At 54.4% G+C, this 17,970-nt stretch overlaps 1 protein-coding gene across 6 annotated transcripts in view; it reads right to left on the bottom strand.

The window, feature by feature from the left end:
- The window catches only part of MYRF (myelin regulatory factor), a 43,702-nt gene that overhangs the window by 7,737 nt on the left and 17,995 nt on the right, over positions 1–17,970 (bottom strand). For all 6 annotated transcript variants that reach the window (XM_027699246.1, XM_027699255.1, XM_027699232.1 and 3 more), the window contains exons 4-18: positions 16,355–16,416; positions 13,331–13,646; positions 12,576–12,748; positions 12,273–12,396; positions 6,940–7,135; positions 6,281–6,357; positions 5,663–5,773; positions 5,328–5,418; positions 3,996–4,196; positions 3,138–3,246; positions 2,647–2,756; positions 1,967–2,127; positions 1,456–1,528; positions 805–893; positions 417–485 (exon numbers count right to left, since the gene is read on the bottom strand). In XM_027699246.1, the coding sequence (XP_027555047.1) occupies positions 417–485; positions 805–893; positions 1,456–1,528; positions 1,967–2,127; positions 2,647–2,756; positions 3,138–3,246; positions 3,996–4,196; positions 5,328–5,418; positions 5,663–5,773; positions 6,281–6,357; positions 6,940–7,135; positions 12,273–12,396; positions 12,576–12,748; positions 13,331–13,646; positions 16,355–16,416 (1,962 nt within the window). The remainder of the gene's footprint in view (positions 1–416; positions 486–804; positions 894–1,455; positions 1,529–1,966; positions 2,128–2,646; positions 2,757–3,137; positions 3,247–3,995; positions 4,197–5,327; positions 5,419–5,662; positions 5,774–6,280; positions 6,358–6,939; positions 7,136–12,272; positions 12,397–12,575; positions 12,749–13,330; positions 13,647–16,354; positions 16,417–17,970) is intronic.

Genomic DNA, 17,970 nt, shown 5'->3' with positions numbered 1-17,970 from the left:
CAGGAGAGGAGGGAGAAAAATGGGACAGGGAAAAGAGGAACAGAAAAAGAGACTTATTATCAGGTCACAGGAGCTCCCAAAGCTGGTCCAGTCCCACTGAACCAGTGGAATGAGGCCGGAGGCATCCAAGGAACATCCAAGCCTGGCCACGGGTGGATTTGTGAGCAGCCAAATGGGGCATTCCCTTTTCCTTCTCTATTCCTCACTTCTCGCTCCAGATATTTCTCATTTCCTCCAGATGTTCCTCACTTCTCGCTCCAGATAATTCAACCGACACCAGACTGGGATGTGTGGGTGTGTCAGGTCGGATTTGCCCCTCTGGAATTGTGCTCCACAACGCCAGGGCAGCTGGTTTTTGTGCTTCAGCCTCTCCCAGGTCCCCTCATCCCTTCCCAGCGGTTCCCAAAAATACCCACCCGTCGATATCCACGAGATCCTCCTCACTGCGCAGGCTCAGCACGTAGAGAGTGGACATGGACACAACACTGGAAAAGAGAGAGGGGAAAGCTGAGCAGGGACATGGAGCAGGGATCTGTCACGGTATCAATCTGCTCCCAAGGGATTCCAACCCACGAAAGATGGCTGCTCCATCTCTGGAAGTGTCCAAGGCCAGGTTGGAGCGACCTGGGATACTGGAAGGTGTCGGGGTTGGAACTGGTTGAGCCTTAAGGTCTCTTCCGACCCAAAGCATTCCAGGATTACGTGGAAAAAGCCCCTCACTGCACCCACCACGGATGGCACGGCCCAGACGGATCAGCCAGAGGGAGACAAGGGAGAAGGATCATCCCAGGTGTTGGGAATCACCTGAATGCCATGATGATGACCAGGGCAATGATGGTGCCCTGCAGGAAGCGCTGGCTGATACAGGCCTGTTCCGGGACAACCGACGGAGACTGCAAGGAAAAAACACCCGGATCAGCTCAGGAACCCCAAGATCAGCTCAGATTCCTCCCACGGACCTCCCCAAGCCCATCCCGAGCTCTCTTCCTGCTCCCTGGAAATCCTGAACTCCCCCCAGTTTGGAAGCCATTTAACACCCCCATTAGGCACAGACAAAAGGAGTATCATGGAATCATTAAGGCTGGAAAAGCCCTCTGGGATTCCGGAGTCCAACCACTCCATAGGCACCACTAAACCATGTCCCCAAGTGCCACATCCACATAGATTTTCAATCCCTCCAGGGATGGGGGCTCTACCGCTGCATCTGTGCCAGAGCTGGACAACCCTTTCCATGAAGGAATTTCCCAGGATATCTGACTTAAATCTCCCCTGGTGCAACACGAGGCCGTTTCCTCTCATCCTGTCACTTGGGAGCAGAGCCCAATCCCACCCGGCTCCACCCTCCTGCCAGGGAATTGTGGAAAGGGGTAAGGGCCCCCTGATCCTCCTTTTCTCCAGGATGAGCCCTCCCAGCTCCTCCCACCTGGCACTGCTCCTTTGGGATCCATCCCTTACCTTGGTGGCCACCTTGTGGGGCCTCTTTTTGTGGGGAACACTTCCCGCCCGGCTGAACTGGCTCCCTGTTTGGCTGCAAGGAAAAAGGAGCAATGGAGCTGAGCTGGGCAGGGATTACTCTCCAAGCCATTCCAAGGGAAAAATGAGATTTTCCAGTAGGGAACAAACCCTCTGTGTGGCATGACAATCACAAACCCTTTGGGGGCTTTGCCCAGAGAGCCCCAGTTCTGCCCCAAAACCTGCATAAGCAGGGTTAGGATGGAGGTTCTGGAAGCACGGGAAACTCTTTGCCATGAGGAAATGGCAGACAGCTGGAACTGGAGACAATTCCATCTGGGGTGTTTTTGGGAATGTCAAACCCCCCCAGCCTCAGGTCCTTAAACCCCAAGTGATGTTGTCAGACAACATCACAACAACATCCCAACACCCTCCTCATCTCCCACTTCCCGATCCCAGCTGCCACTCGGAATTTCCTGGGATCCAAGGGGGCATTCCTTGGCTCCGGCTGTACCTGAAGGCTCCGGAGCTCACGGTGGACTTCATGCTGTCCAGTCTCTTGAGCTTGGCCAGCTTGTGGCTCCACCTTTCCAGCTCGTCGATGCGGGTCTCCAGGTTGTCCGTCAGCTTGCACAGCTCCTTCACGGCCCCCACATTCTCCATGAAGATCCGCTCCTGCCAGGGAATCGGGATGAGTGGCCCGGCAGCCAGAGGAACGCTTGGATCTGGCCGCCCTGACTGCTCTCCCTCGCCATGTCCCATGGGAAAGGCTACGGGAGTCACCCAGCATGGACCATCTGGATCTCTCTAACCCACCACGTGTGATGTGGGAGACTGTCCCCATTCACGTGGGGCATGGGAGGTCATTCCCAGAGCAGCAAATAGGTTGGGAAAGGTCAGGAGACCAGGTGCTCTGGGGTATCTTGACATAAGCACCTTATCTTATCCAGAAAGGGGAGATTAGGACCGGGAGACTCCCTGCAGGAAGCTGCCAACAGGGAGCCCTTCCCGGGGGAGATGCTGCCAGATTTCCCTCCCTGCTCAGGTCCAATGCCCACCTAGGGCTGCTCCTGACTTCTGGAATTGCAGCCAGGCCTGAAACTCATCTGGGTGGTGCCAGGAGCATTTCCCTGGCACCGAATTCCATATCCAGCTCCTGGGGCTGGGTTCACCAGCCTCCCGGCTGCCACCAACCTTGTTCACCACCAGGAAGTTCTCCAGGGTCTTCCCATTGGAAAAGACCAGGTCTCCGGTGTCCTTCACAGCTTCCGGGAGGATTTCCTTCACTTCCTGAGCAATGACACCTTGGGACACATGGAGAGAGCACAGGGGGGCGTCAAGGTGGGATGGGAAGGGCCCATCCCACCTAATTATCCCCAAATTCCATGGACAGGGATCATCAACCCGCTGTAGGATCCACCTGTACTCCCAAAGAGAGGTGGATACCTGGAGAAACCTTTCCCCTGTGGGAAGTGCCACCTTCTCTCCCACTCACTAAAGAGGGAATTTCATCAGATTCCTTAATTCCAGAGGTGCCCAGGTGCCCCTCTCGCCCACCTCACACCCGGGGCAGAACTGGATACGGCCTCTACGAAAGGCAGAGAATTCCCATGGGACATTCCTGCCTCAGAGGTGTATTCCCGTGGGACATTCCTGCCTTAGAGGCATATTCCCATGGGATATACCTGTCTCAGAGGTGTTGTCCATCCCCACTGTGGCCGCAAACTCCGGTTTGTAGTTGTAGTGCACCAGTCGCATCTGGGAGATCCGCTTCAGCTGCTCTGTGGTGTCCACCTGGGAAAAAAACAGGCACAGGGAATTCCTAAAGGGACAGTTGCTTCTTAAATCTCCATGAGTCCAAGCAGGAAAACCCACTGGGAAAACTCATGGGAATTCCTGTGGGACACTGGAGCCTTGCTCGGAGCAGCCACTGGGACAAACAGCACCAGCATTGGGGTTAATCTCCAGTTCTGGTCACCAGATACATTCCTGGGATAGGGAGCCGGGAAGAAAGAGAGTCTCATTGCAGAAACAGACACAGAGTGGAGGCAGTTCCCAAAAATATGTGGGGTGAACATATCCCGCTTTTCTGGACAGGCAAATCCAGCTGACAGGAATTCAGAGCAGAGCCCTCTGGCAAGGCCCAGCATGGTGCCTGCCATAGTTGCCTGTTTCAATGTATTTTCCAACTGCTTTCCACCTTTTTTCCAAGTGTTTTCTGACTGTGTTGGCCAGTTCTGTCTAACACTGGAAGAGTCAATATTCCCCAGGACGTGGTGGACAGGCTGTGTCCGGGACAGAGGGAATTCTAAGGCACTTCCCATCTGACCAACAGTCACCTGATCCGGAATATCCTGAGCTGCACGGGGCCCATAGGGATCACTAAGTCCAACTCCTGTAGGCCTAGAGCTGGACTCCCGCAGGAGCTCAGGTTATCCATAAGGATTCTCTGGAAACCAGCAGCTGAAACAGGCTCAGGACGACATTCCCACTTCCCGTGGTGTCCCTTCACCCCAACCCTCCCCTGTTTTCCAAGGTCTCACCTCCTGGATGTCCTCCTTCACCCGGACATCCGAAGGGTGCATCAGGGAGCCCATGACCTTCACGTTGCCATGGACCACCAGGGCCTCATCCGGGCGGTCCGTGTTGATGCCGACGCGGCCGTGGTGGAACACGGTGTCCGGGAGCTGCGCCCGCTGCCACAGCACGTCACTGTCGCTCTCAAACTGGCCCGGGTTGGAAGCCTGCGGAAAAACGGGAAAGCGGGGGCTGAAAAAGCAGGGAAAGGACCGCTAGGAAGCAGAGATCTTAGGGATGTTCACCTGAGAAACAGGAGGGGGTTTTTGGGATGAGCTGTCTGTGAGATCCCGGTGCTCCCTCCAGCCTGCAGCACATGGAATTACCGTGCCAGCCCCACAGGAGGGACAGCAGGGAATGGGATAGGTGGGAGGACAGAGCCAGGAGAGGACAAGGAAGGTCATGGAGGTGCCACACAGAGCTTTGGACAGAACAAGGCAGAGTGGCAGGGCCGGGATACACTGGGAATAGATCTGGGAATGGATCCCAGCCCATCCTGGCAGCCTTGGCATTCACCTGCTGGCCCAGCCAGAGCCTCCTTTTGCAGGAACCAAGGCTATTCCTGCTCCTCTCCTCTCCCTAAAGGAATATCTTTGCTTCCTAGAGCTGTTATCCCAGAACTGCTCCAGGGCAGCAGGTGACCAAGTGACGTGGATGATGCTCCTGCCTCCCAAATCCTACGGGGTTCTGTGACACACCTGCAGGTTGAGCTGGGCTGTCTGCAATTCCCTGCTGGGAATCCTGGAAGTTGCATAATCCATCATGGACTTCTTGTCTACAGATCCTGAGGTCTTTGTTTGGGTTTTATTCCCTGCCTTCACGTCTCGGAGCTGAGTGCTCCAGCAAAACCCCAGGAAAGCCTGGGAATGGTACCTGTTCCTGCCCCTCCTCCTTAGGACATGCAAAGAGTGGGAAGGTACCCAGTTTTCCTACACCTGGAATGCTTGTCCCTGCTGCAGAGTCCCAGCTGCACTCTTCCCTAATTCCCAACAGTCCCAACTGGACACTGCTCCAACCTTGGAGTCTGCGACAGGTTCCCTGAGGTACCAGGTGCGGAAAGGCTGGAGCCAGAACCCAGGTGTGGACTGTGAATGCTACAAACAATGCAGGAGGAGTTTGGAGAAGGGGGGAGAAGTGGGAAATCAAGGCTGGAAAAGCCCTCTAAAATCATCAAGTCCAACCATCCCATGTTCACCACCAAAGCACCGCCCCGAGTGCCACATCCACAGGTTTTTGGGAGGTGGGAGATGGTCCAGCCGAGGACCGTGGGGCACCGGAGGGAGGGGACAGGGATTTACCCGGACGATGATCCGCTCGGAAATGTGGGCGGCCAGCGTGTAGTTCTGGTTCTGGGCATGTGCCTGCAGGGCCACCACCAGCATGAAGTACCTGGGAAGGGAGAAAAGTCAGGGAAGCATTCTGGGAAGTGCTGGATCTCCATCCCCTTCGGAACACCGTGGTGGGCTCAGAACATCCCCTCCCGCTGTGCTCCTCCCAGAGAGGGGAGACCCTTCTCATGCCCAAGGATGGCCAATCCAGGCCTTGTCCCCCATGTCCTCCTCCCTCTGGACGCACTTCCCGGGCCAGGAAGAGGCAGATCCACGGGAGGCTCGGGATATTCCGGAGCCCTCACCTCTGGTCCGGGTTGGGTTTGCCCTTTTTCCGCATGTTGTTGGCCGTGGTCTCGCTGAAGTGCAGCCGCCCCACGGTGACTTTGGTGACCTGCTCCGGGGGCAGGTTGACCCTGGAAGGGAAGGGAAACAGAGGAATGAGTGAGGATGCTGCCTGTCTGGGAATGCTGCCTAGTTTTTCCCACTCCTCTACCTAAGGACATGCAAAAAGTGGGAAGGTACCCAGTTTTCCTACACCTTGCAGAGCCCTAGTTTCCAACATTCCCTCATTCTACTGGATCATTCCCAACAGTCTACGGGACACTGGCCCAGCCTTGGGATCTGCAACAGGTTCCCGCATGCCCTGAGGGTGCTCTGAGGAACCAGGTGTGGAAAGGCCGGAGCCAGAACCTGGAGAGGAGGGTTTTTTGGGAATGGCCATCTCCTGGCCTGCTCCAGCACAGCAGGGCTGTGAACTGGGCACAGAGCTGGGAATGTGAAGAGAGGAAATCAGGGGAGAACTGGAGAGTGTGGCAACCACCCAGTGGAATGTGAGACTCTAACTCTGCCCCTTTCCCCACCTTCTAGTGCTGTTATTCCCTGGAAACACGGGATGCTGGTTCCCACATGGACACACTCACGTGACAGGGTTGAAGGGCCGTTTGCTGCGATCCGACTGCGACTGCTCGATGTTGATGGATTGGTTCAAGGCCTCGAGCTGGAGACAAGGATTTGGGAATGTGACTCAGGGCACAGAGACCTTCCCATTCCCACCTCCTCCTTCCCAGCTCTCTGCCCACCTTCCCATGACTTGGTACAACCCAGAGTGTGGGCACTGTCCAAACATGGGAATCGTCCTTGGAAGGGGGAAAGTCGAGGGTGGAAGGATCTTCCCAAAGTTTCCATATACCTCAAAGGTGAGGTGAGAGTGAGCCAGCCCTGAAACACCCAGGCAGTGACTGAGCCCATCTTAGGACCTGTATTCCAATGGCTCAGAGGATGTTTAGATTGAATATTAGGGAAAACTCCTTCATGGAAAGGGTGGTCATTGGAACAGGCTCAGGTGGAGTCTTCATTCCTGGAGGCATTTAAAATCCATGTGGATGTGGCACCTGGGAACGTGGTTTGGGGTGGCCTTGGCAGTGCTGGGGGAATAGTTGGACTCAAGATCCTAAAGGGTTTTTCCAACCTCAGTGATTCCATGGTTCCACACATTCCTCCACAACATAGCACATGAGGCTGCATTCCAAGCCCCCCCTTTTCCCGGCTCCATTCACCCTCACCCTCAGGTCCCGCTCACCTTCACTCCGTGCAGCTTCAGGTAGAAGCATTCCAAGGGTTTCAGGCCCTCAGGGGTCTTCACATACTTGGGATCTCCCAGCATTCCAATGTACACCGTGACCTGGAAGTGGTTCTTCTTCTGGCACACGAAGGCGTCGTCCCCCACGGAGAAGTTGAATCCCTTGTCGGCGTCCACGCGGTACGTGAGCATCGGGCTGGGAAAAGGGAGCAGCAGTGAGGCCAGGAGGGGATCCAAAGGTTTCCCAGGGAAATCTGTGGATATCCCATCCCTGGAAGTGTTCCCGGCCGGGTTGGACGGGGCTTGGAGCAACCTGGGCCGTGGATCGGCACTGGATGATCCATAAGGTCCTTTCCAACCCAAACCATCCTACGGTTCTTCCACTGGGAAGGAACATGGAGTTCCCAAGCTCCACAGCCTTCCCAAAGCCTGGAGAATCCCTTTAATGCTGGGAGAAGCAGCTCAGGCTGACCTGGGGGCATCCAACATCCCGTGGCATTCCTGATGTCTCCTGTGCCAGCCCTGCTACCAGGATGTGCCTGGGTCCCAAATTCCCGCGGAAACCACCACCACCTGCTCCAGTGGCTGCAGAAAAGCTTCCAGCTCCCAGATCCAGAGAGGGAAGAGGAGGAGGGGTCCTGGCTGCTCCATGGACACACACCAGCTGGAAAGGTTTAATCTACATCTCCTTAATGGGTTGGTTTCCATGGGAATGAGGGAAATATGTGGCCTTTTCCTCACCGTCCAAAAATCCCAGACCTGGGTTGGTGGGCCCTCGAAAGGGGGGGAAGGAGCTGCCTCTCATCCCGCAGAACACCCACATCCCGTTGTTTTGAATTAAAGAATTAGGGATGAGGTAAAGGGGGAGCTCAGCCCAACCTTGGATACGAGACTTAAAAATTAAGGAGCACTTTTCCCTAAAAAACAAATCACTCCCAACTTCTACCTCCAGACTGCTTCGGATTCTGCCCAGAGCAACCGGAGGGGAGGAGGACAGACTGACAGTGAGGAATGTGGCAGACTCTGGGAAGCAGAAAATAGGGATTCTGCCCTGGTATTCCTTCCTTTTTTCTGGAATAAAGCCATTCTCCCCCCAGAACACTTGAGGCGATAATGCGGATGAGACCTGAGGGTGATTCCAGGCTGCCAGGAGCAATCCTGGAATGGCCATGAGTAACTACTCCCTCCTTACACCCCAGGGACCTGGGAATGCCGCGCTTTGCTCCGGACACAAAGCAGACAGCGGGAGCAGAGCTCTGCCCCAGCCCAGAGGCACGAAAGGAATTCCTTGACCTCCTCCCAGACTCTCCATCTGGATATTCCTCACTGGAGCTGGCCTGAGCACCCTCTGCTCGTCCCACTCCTGGTTAATTTCCTGGCTCCTGAGTTCACTGCTATTCCCACTGGTTTTTAACAGGCAAAGCCAAGGAGAGGAAGGATCTGTCCCAACTTCCAAGCTACAGATGCTTCCTAAACTTCCAAATGGATGGCTGCTAAACATGTGCTGACAGAGGGGAGATAGGAGGGCTCCTCCTCCTCTCTGCCTCCTGGAAATTCCTGATCTTCCACAATCCCGTTCCAGAGGCTCCTATTCACTGGCTTTCCCGTTTTCCCAATGGCTGTGGCTGGTGCATCCCCCAAATCCATGTGCTGGGATTGATGCGAGGGAAGACGCTGCTTTCCAGAGGGGTCTCCATCACTTCTGGCTGAGCCGAGGAGCTGCTCCAAGGGCAGGGTATTCCCGGCTCTCCGGATGGGAATGGGATGGTAAGAGAAGGAAAAGCAGGAGATCCCAAGGGAGAAGCAGTTCCTGGGATTAGGGATGACACCAGCCACTGACAAATCCATGTCCTGGGAGCAGCCAAAACATTTTCCAGGGAGAGCACAGGGGCCAGAGGGCAAAGTGTCAGGAACAAAAGGTCTGGGGTCAAATGGATTGCTTTATCCCAAACATTCCCACTGGCAGAGGCAGATTAAGGCAGGACAGAAGGGCAGGATCATGGGAGAGGAGGTTTTTCCTGATCCGAGTGAGGGGTCACAAACTCCCCCCAGGGAATTGTATTGGGATCTTGGCCAAGAGCAGGATGCTCACATTCCTTAATTTGTTCCTCCCAGGCACAAAAATCCCTGATTTCTCTTCTTCCTTCCGAATTCCCAATATCTCAACTAAAACAGAGTATCGGGAGACCCCTAATTCAAGGACCACTCACTAATTCCATGTGTTCCCTGATTTCCTTCACTTCCAGGATACAAACACCGGGATGGAGGAACCATTGTCATCTCTCCCACACAATCCCACCTGTGCATCCACCTCATGTGGTCCTTCCAGCTTCCTGGGATACATCCATGATCCATCACCCTGTGCCACCTATCCCAAAACACATCCAGTAGGTTTGGACCACATCCCACAGATCTCCATTCCCTCCCTGAGATCCAGGATCCAGCAAGGCCAAGTTTGGAGCTGTTTATCCAGACATTTCTCCCAAGCAAGGGGTGGAAGGCCAGAAAACTTGGGATTAGCTGCCTGTGTGGGAGCCCCATGGAAAGCACCAGTTTTCTTGATGGGAAGAGAACAGCACGTTCCCGGTCTCCCAGTTGGGAATTCCAAGGCCCTGGGCCTCAGCATGTAGATGTTTCCATGGAGGGGTGAACTATTCCCAGCTGCCTTCCCTCAAGCTGTAACAAACCTGGGAGAGGGAGGAGGGAGCCAGAATTTATCGGAGCCTGCTGTCAGGGAGATGAATGACTCCTTCTCCCAGGAGTAAATTAGGGAATTGCCCAGTTCCAGGCCTCCTTGACACTGCTGCTGGAAAGCAGCTCATCCCTGGGAAGGTTCAGCGAATCCAAACCCACAAAAATCAGCGCAAAGGGCCAAAAAAAATTATATATTATCCATCAAATTAATCCAGGGATTTGTGGCTCCTTCAAGATTCCTTGGCAAAGCCTGAGACACGAGCCCGGAATGGAACTAATCCCTACCCCATCCCCCTGTGGAACCTCACTTTTTGTGTACAAAAGAACATGGAATTACATTTAACATGGAATTACATTTGTTGTCCCTGGAATCACTCCCGAGAATCTGGTAAGAAGCTGGATAGTTTCCCACGTCCTTCACCTCCTTCCCAAACTCTTTCCTCGGCATCAAGAAGAGGAAAAATCAGATAATTCAGATGATTCACATTCCTGGGCTATGAAAAGCACCTGAATCCCGGGGAACTCAAACAGCACATGGAGGCTGGGGAATAACTTCCAGGAGAAACTGGAGCAGGAGCAGCTGATCCTGGCTTTATGATCTCCAAGAAAAACTAAATTGTGGGAATAATTATGGATCTGGAAGAGATCTTCCTACTGCTGAGGACACCCAAAAGGAGAAAGGAAGGAGACAATTCCTACCTGCTAAATGTGGATTAACCAACCTAAAAAATCCCATTACAGGAGGAAGGGAAGAGGAAATTTTTGGTGTTTCTCACGGAGTATTCCAGAAAAGTGCCGTTCCAGAAGAATAAGGGACATTCCATGTAAAAAGAGACGTAGATCCAGCTCTCCTGGAGCCACCTGGCTCCTCATGGAGAAGCAAAACTGGACCTAAAACTGAATCAATCAACCTTTACCCCTTAGTTCTGCTCCAATCCGGCGCCACAACAAAGCCCACGTGGCTCCCTCAAATTCCATGGAGTCACTCCAAAGGAATTTATTCCTTACACAACGGGATGACGGACCTCAAAGCCTCAGGAGTGGGTTTGCTCTGGCTTTCACCCTAAATCCCAAAAGCAGGGATTAGCGGAGCGATCCCAAGATCCAAAGAGCAGGGTTGGGGTTGTAGCAGTTTTCCAGCAACTTCCCTGTGTCCAGGAAATATCATGGAATTTGTCTCTGTCTATCCACCTGTGTGCAAGCAGAATTTCTGGAACTAGGATAGCAACACCTGGAAACTGTCCGGGACTACTGGGACATGTTTGGGATGGGAAATGGATGGATGGGATGGGAGATGGAAGCGGTGAGAGGGTAAAGAGCAGCTGGAAAAACAAAGGATAAGAGCTGACATGTGCAGATGCAGCTCAGAGGAGGTGGGAGCGGAATTCCTGCACATGGAAGCAGGATTTGGGGGATGTGGTGTGGGCGGGATCAGCAGGAGATGCTCAGCTTCCCACATCCCACCATCCGCAGAGTGGAGAGCACGGATAGGGCTCCAGGACGGCTTTGGAGCTGCTCAGAAGTTCCCAGGAGCAGCTGATATTCCACCTAAAGGTGGGAGACACTTCCTTTAGGGAAACCAGAAGGAACCATCTTCCCAAATTTCCCCTCTCCTGCTGTGGGTGAGGAAACAGCCACAGGGTCCAACAGAGAATTCCATGCCCTGCCACCACTGTGAAAGCTGGGACAAGGGCTGGATGAGCAGGAGACGTGTGAGGGAAAGCTGGGATTTGCACTCTGCCCCCACACCCGGGATCCTTGGCTGCCATTCCCAGCAGTGTCCAGGTACGCTGGGATCGCAGTCGGGGGTTATCCACAGGCACCGGAGCATTCCCTCCTCCTGTTCCCCACAGGACCCCAGCAGCCCCTGGCTGGGCAGGAAGAGGAGGAGGGGGAACTGGGAGGGAATGGGGTGGGGGGATCCGACTGCTCGGGGAGAGGTTCCTGGAAGCCATCCTGGTGCCTGCCAGCGTTTGGTCACCTCCCAGGAATGCAGGGAGGATCTGCAGTGGGTTTCTCCTCAGCACTCCTCCTTTCCAGTGCTTGTCCACGTGCTGCCTCCACCCTCCTCTCCCTCAATTCCCAGCCCACCTTCCCACCACTCAACTACCTTGGTGATCCCAGCCTTCCTTTTCCAGCCTCTCTGCCACTTCCCAGCTTTCTGCAACCCCTTCTCGCTCCTTTTCCTCCTTCCTTTTCCCACCAACCCCTCCCACTCCTCCACTCCTTTCCACGCCGTGCTGAAGTGGCTCTGGATTCTCTCCAGCCATCCATGCTGTGTGTTGGCTGGGAATTCCCAATTCTAAATTTAAAATCCTGGAAAGTCTGGGAAGGGGGAAAAGGTCCTGCTGGTCCAAACCACGCCAGATTTGCCAATAAAACCTTTCAAGATCTGAGTGGTGGCTGAAATGCCTTCTGCTATTCCTGAATCATCCATAAAAAGTGCGGAGGAGCAACTTTCCCAATGGGAAAGGTACAGAGGAGGGGAGTGTCCCCCCACAGCACAGCTGAGAGGACAAGGACAAATCCGGGGAGATCCTTATCCCACATGGTAAATACAATATTCCCAAGCCCAGTGGCTCACCACCGACACGTGGAATGTGAATCCCAGTTTTCCCAGAGGCAGAGGGATTACTCACAGCTCCTTGTAGTTGGCATCATAGAGAGTTGCCCACTTGTTCTGCTGGTGTGGCTGCCACTTGATGGACTGGAAGTTGGGATCCAGGTAGGATCCGTTCAGACTGTCATTATCCTGGATCAGCCCTATTGGGAGGGAGGTAAAATTCCTTAAAATCCTGACTTTAATCACTGGAATGAATGTCCAGCAGGGTGGAAGCCCAAGGGAGCAACTGGCACTGCCTGAAGTTTTCCTCCTGACTGCCAGGACAGCAGATCCAGGACTGGAATTCAGCAGGACGAAGAGGAGGGGGATTGGAGGGTACCTGGTGAGAGAGCACCCGGCTGATGCCAGGGAGGAGTCTGGACTCGGTCGGGATTGAGCGGCACTGATCCCATTCCCGGCTCCTGCTTGATCATCCCATTGAGCATCTGGGCATTGAGGGTGTTGGGGGGGGACTCGGAGTGTTTCCGCTTCTTGGCGGGATGCACTGGGAGCCTGCAGAGACACATGGGAAAGGCTGAGCTGGGAAGCTCCACAGCCCGTCACTGGCACAGGCAGGATCCCACACACAACCCAAAAACATTCCCACAGCACTGTCCCACCTTCTCCCACACTGCCAAGCCCTGGGCCACATCCGGAATTCCACAGAATCCCGGAATGGTTTGGGTTGGAAGGGACCTTAAGGATCATCCAGTTCCAACCCCCTTCCATGGGCAGGGACACCTTCCATAGACCGGGTTGCTCCAGCCTGGCCTTGGACACTTCTAGGGATGAGGCAGCCACAGCTTCCCTGGGAAATCCATCCCAAGGCCTCACCGCCCTCACAGGGAAGATCTTCTTCCCAATATCCCCTCTAAACCAGCACATGGAATCCTGGAATGATTTGGGTTGGAAGGGACCTTAAAGCTCATCCAGTTCCAACCCCTTTCCATGGGCAGGGACTCCTTCCATAGATTTCCTCTTGTTTATTCCCACCACCCAACTCCCAGTTACACTCCACACTTTGGACACTGCACCCACCTCCCGCTCCCATTCCCTCATCCCCATCCCCACATTCCCAGCAGCCCCGGGCCTTACTCTGCTCCGTGCTGCTGGAGGAGCTGGTGCAGCATCTGGGATTGCTGGGCGTGGTGGAGCTCGGCCGGCGCCATTCCTGGCCCGATCCCATACGGAGGCATCAGGGGCTCGGCCTTCAGGAACATGTCCCGCTGGAGGCCAGGAAAGTGGGAACTGTGCTGTGGCTGGAGGGGGTGAGGGGGTGGCGGAGGCGGGGGGGGACCCTGGAGGTGGGGGGGCGGAGGGGGAGGGGGAGGAGGAGGAGGATGCTCCAGGCGGGAAGGGGGAGTCATGTGGCACATGTTTTCGGGAGTCATGGTCCGGAGGAGGTGAGGATCTGGAAAGAGAGGAGGAGTCACAGTTAGGGGTGTCCTGATCCCAGATCCAGCACTGACCCAGTTCTCTTGGATCTCCAGCTTGGAGGAGACTTGGAGCGGCCTGTTCCAGTGGGAGGTGTCCCTGCCCACGGCGGGGGGTTGGAACTGGATGATCCTTAAGATCCCTCTCAACCCAAGCCATTCCAGGATCGGATGATTCCATGATGAAGACACAAACATTCCTGTGCTAAATCTCCCGTGGATGCTCTGCAGTGAAAGCACATCCCCAGGAATTCCCTCAGGAATTGCCAGGTAGCTTTTGTGTTAGCTTTGGACTTCCCTTCCCAGAGAAAACCCATCAAGCACAGTATTCCTGTAGGAACTGTGAGGAGCAAGGAAACACAGCAGGGGGCAAAGCTCCTAAAGTTGGCAACTCCAAAATCTGTTCCTGGGAATGCAGAGCTGGAGAAAAAGCACCTAAACTTTGCTTAATAAAGTCAAAGCCAGGTTGGACGGGGCTTGGAGCAACCTGGACCAGTGGAAGGTGTCCCTGCCCATGGCAGGGGCTGGAATGGGATGAGCTTTAAGGCCCCTTCCCACCCAAACCGTTCCAGGATTCTCTGATGCCGTGGGGACAACAAGAGAGAGAAGAGACAGGAATGACCTGAACCCGCCCAGTGTCACCAGGGAGGAGCTGTGGAAAGGGACTCGAAATATTTCCATTTAAACCAGGAGGAGACTTTGATCCCTAAATTTAAATAAATAAAAAGGGAGATTCAAATGTGATCCCACATTTCTCCTCCCTCTGTATGGAACTGGACACCAAAACCATGCCATGGTTAGGGTGGATTTGACTATTTCAACATCAAGACAAAGGTTTGGATGTGGAGGGATGTGCAAATCCATGTGCCTTCCTGCATTTCTCCAGCTCCTCATCACCTCAGTATTCACATTCCACTCCCTGCCGTGGGCAGGGACACCTTCCACTAGCCCAGGCTGCTCCAAACCCCATCCAACCTGGCCTTGGACACTTCCAGGGATGGGGCAGCCACAGCTTCCCAGGAAATCCATTCCAGTGCCTCACCACCCTCACAGGGAAGAATTTCTTCCCAGTATTCCATTTATCCCTGCCTTCTGTCAGTGGGAAGCCATTTCCCCTTGTCCTGGCACTCCAAAGTCCCTCTCCAGCCTCTGTCCCTGTTTTTCCTCACCAGGACAAAACCCATCTGTGTTCCCAGCCTTTCCCTGATGGATGCATCAACCTGCACCTTCCGGTGTCCCCACAGGATAGTAAGATCCCGGCAGGAATGTGGGATTGACCCCTGGGACATGAGGAAACTGAGGGGTGGGAAGGGACAGAGACTTTCCAGGTGTTTAAAGTGCAAGACAGAGTTTCTCCACACTCCAGTGTGGACAAACTGACGGAAAACACATCCAGGGAGTGACGAAGCCAGGCACGGGCTCTGGGAATGCAGAGAAGGATCTGCTGGATCATTCCAGGCTGCTTCCCTAAGCAGGAGCCACCAGACTCTGGACTTTGGCCTCGGGACACCCAGGCAGGGACTGACTAACGAGGCCAAAGCACCCAACCAGGAATCAGGAAACTCCTCCCATTGGGAAGTCTGGAAAAGTGAAATGAGGATCCTTCCAGGGATTTCTGCTTCCTGCAGAGACCTCTCACTGCCCTTTCCCAGACACACGGAGCTGGATTCCTCCTTCCAGGCTCATTCCTGGGCCAGCCTTCCTTCCGGAGCTGCCTTAGGGACAGGCAAGGCTTGGAAAGTGATGCACTCCCAAATCCAGGGTGAAACCATCTCTGGGAATCCGATCCTTCCCTCGGGAAGCTTTGTGGGCACCGTCCGGAGCCTCCTCTCCTTCCCAGACGGAGCTGCCAGCTCTCCTTATGGGGAGCAACCTGGCCTCTTTGTTATATTTAAGGAAGGGCCAGGAGGAATTCCAGGGATTTTTTTTAGCAAGATAAACAGAACTCTTGACCTCTTCCATCAAAAAAAAAAACCAGGAGCAGGCGCTGTTCCCGGTGGGGACTGGGCTGGAGCCTGGGGAAGAGGGTGCTGCTCCGAGGGGGAAGGGAGACCAGGACAACCCGGACAACCTTCCCTCCTTCCTTCTCAAGGAGTTTTTTCCATGGAAGAAAAGTGAAGGTCACCAGAGGGACCAAACAACTCTCGGTGGCTTTCCCTGGAAATGACCCTGGAGGGGATCCCGGCTTCTGGAGGAGGAGACCCTCGGGATGAGCTGGAGGGGAGGGAAGGGCTGGGAAGGAACTTACTGGCGAACGGCGGGTCCATGTCTCCCTCCTGGAGCCCGGCTCCATGTCAGGGCCTCATTCCCACTCCTTTTTCCCGAGGCACGGGGCAAGATGAGGAGGATGAGGGCAGGATCCACATCCCACCCTGCCCACGGAGCAGCCACACCGCCGAGATCCCCCTGGATCCCTGGAATCCCACCTTGCCTTGTCTCCCGGTCCCTCTCCCGCTCCCTCTCCCACTTTTCCACAGGCCGGGAGCGGAACAATGGGCGAAAGCCGAGGGATATTTACTAACTGATAATCTCCCCACGTAGAGCAGCCGCCTGTTTTCTCCCGGCTGATAAAGATTCCAGAGCCAACCACTTTCACGGAATAAAGAGGGGGGAGGATGTTGGATTTGGGGTTTGGATTATGAGTTTCTCCCTTCCCTCCCCCTCCTCCCTGTTTTTCAGCACTCACCGTTCACCTGCTGAGGGGAATACGCTTCGGATCCGGAATCCGGGGGAGAGTCCGGCAAAGTGCTGCGGAGCAACGGGAAAAGAGGAGGGAAAGTCATTCCCAGTACAACCAACAGGTCCAGTTGGATCAAAGCACCCTCCAGGATCCCATTGGGAATCCTGAATAACCCTGGGATTGCCATCACTGCCACTGCTCCCCCAGTGCTTCCCTGGATTTTGGGAACAGAGACATTTTGTTGAGCTGACAATGAGAATTCCACATAAAAGAAGCCAAATGGAAATTTATCCACTTCCCAGGGAAAGGTGTGCTTCCCCATGGGAATGCCAGTGACCAGGTGGGGTGCATGGAGTGTTCTTCCCGACCCTGGAAGTGTTCAAATCCAGGCTGGATAGGGCTTGGAGCAATGTGAAAGGTTTCCCAGCCCACGGCAGGGGTTGGAACTGCCTGGTGTTTAAGGTCCCTTCCCACCCAAACAATTCCATGATTCCATGAAATGGGAGGCTCAAGGGGACCTGGGAAGCCCACAGGATGGATTTTGCTTCCTGGACCAGAGGAGCCCAAGATCCATTCATTGGATTCTTCATGGGAAGTGGTAAAAGAAGCGGTTGGAGAGGGATGAGGAAGGGCCATCCCAAAAAAGCCCCTCATCATACTTCCCTTGTCCTCCAGCTTCCCTTGGAGCACCTTTCCATCGATCTCTTCCTATGCCTGGCTGAAGTATTTTATCCCAGCCCTTTTCAGGCTCTTTGCCACACTGGCTGTGCGTTCATCCCGTATTCCCTAAGGATTTCTCATGATTTGTGCCTCAGCAAGCCAAATTTTGGCCAATAACAAAAGGGAACAGCACAATTCAGGGAATCCTGGAGACTGGAAAAGGTGGACTGCAGAATTCCCACAGGGAACTCAGGATATTCCACAATTCTCCACTGGAAAAAGCCTCATAGAGTGGGGAAGAGTCATTCTGGAATGCTGCAGGAATGTTGCCATCCCGACCCAGTTCAGCTGCATCCAGAGGTTTTTCTTCTCTGACAGGAAGGTATGAGCCTCACTCATGACATTCTGGAGAATTCCAGGTGCATCCAGAAAAAAGGGACATGACAAGGCTTTTGGTTCCCCCTACGCTCCACATATGCCAAGGGAAAACTCCCTGGCCTGGGAATAAAATAAAGGTGGAGTATTTTTGCTTCCTGGAAGGTCTTTCCACGTTCATCCCTAGGCTGAGCGTGCTGGAGGTTCCCAAATTTGGGAATCCCCAGGCTGTGCTTGCTGGCAACACTAGAGGGCACAAGGTAGAGGGAGAAGAGCCAGTCCTGGGGCCATCCCAGCCTCCCTGTCCCTCACATCCATTATTTCCACGGGAGAAGGCTCAGGGATTGGCTGTTCGTGGCCACCACCACCTCAGGATCCAGGCTGGAGCTCCTCTGGGAGTGACTATTCCCTTCCTGCTCATGGATACTCTGCCACACGCCTGGGTTTCACCTGTCCAGCTTCAGATCATCTTCCACTTCCCTGTTCCTGGTGGGAGCAGGAAGAGACCAGGCACATCCTACTCTCCCGGGGTTGTTCCCTTCCATCCCAGAGACCAGGAACCACATCTTTCCTCCTCTTGGGAATAA

The sequence above is a fragment of the Neopelma chrysocephalum genome, unplaced genomic scaffold, assembly GCF_003984885.1.
Source record: "Neopelma chrysocephalum unplaced genomic scaffold, ASM398488v2 Primary Assembly neopelma1_24, whole genome shotgun sequence".
Classification (NCBI taxonomy): Eukaryota; Metazoa; Chordata; class Aves; order Passeriformes; family Pipridae; genus Neopelma; species Neopelma chrysocephalum.
This window is presented reverse-complemented; position numbering and strand designations above follow the sequence as displayed.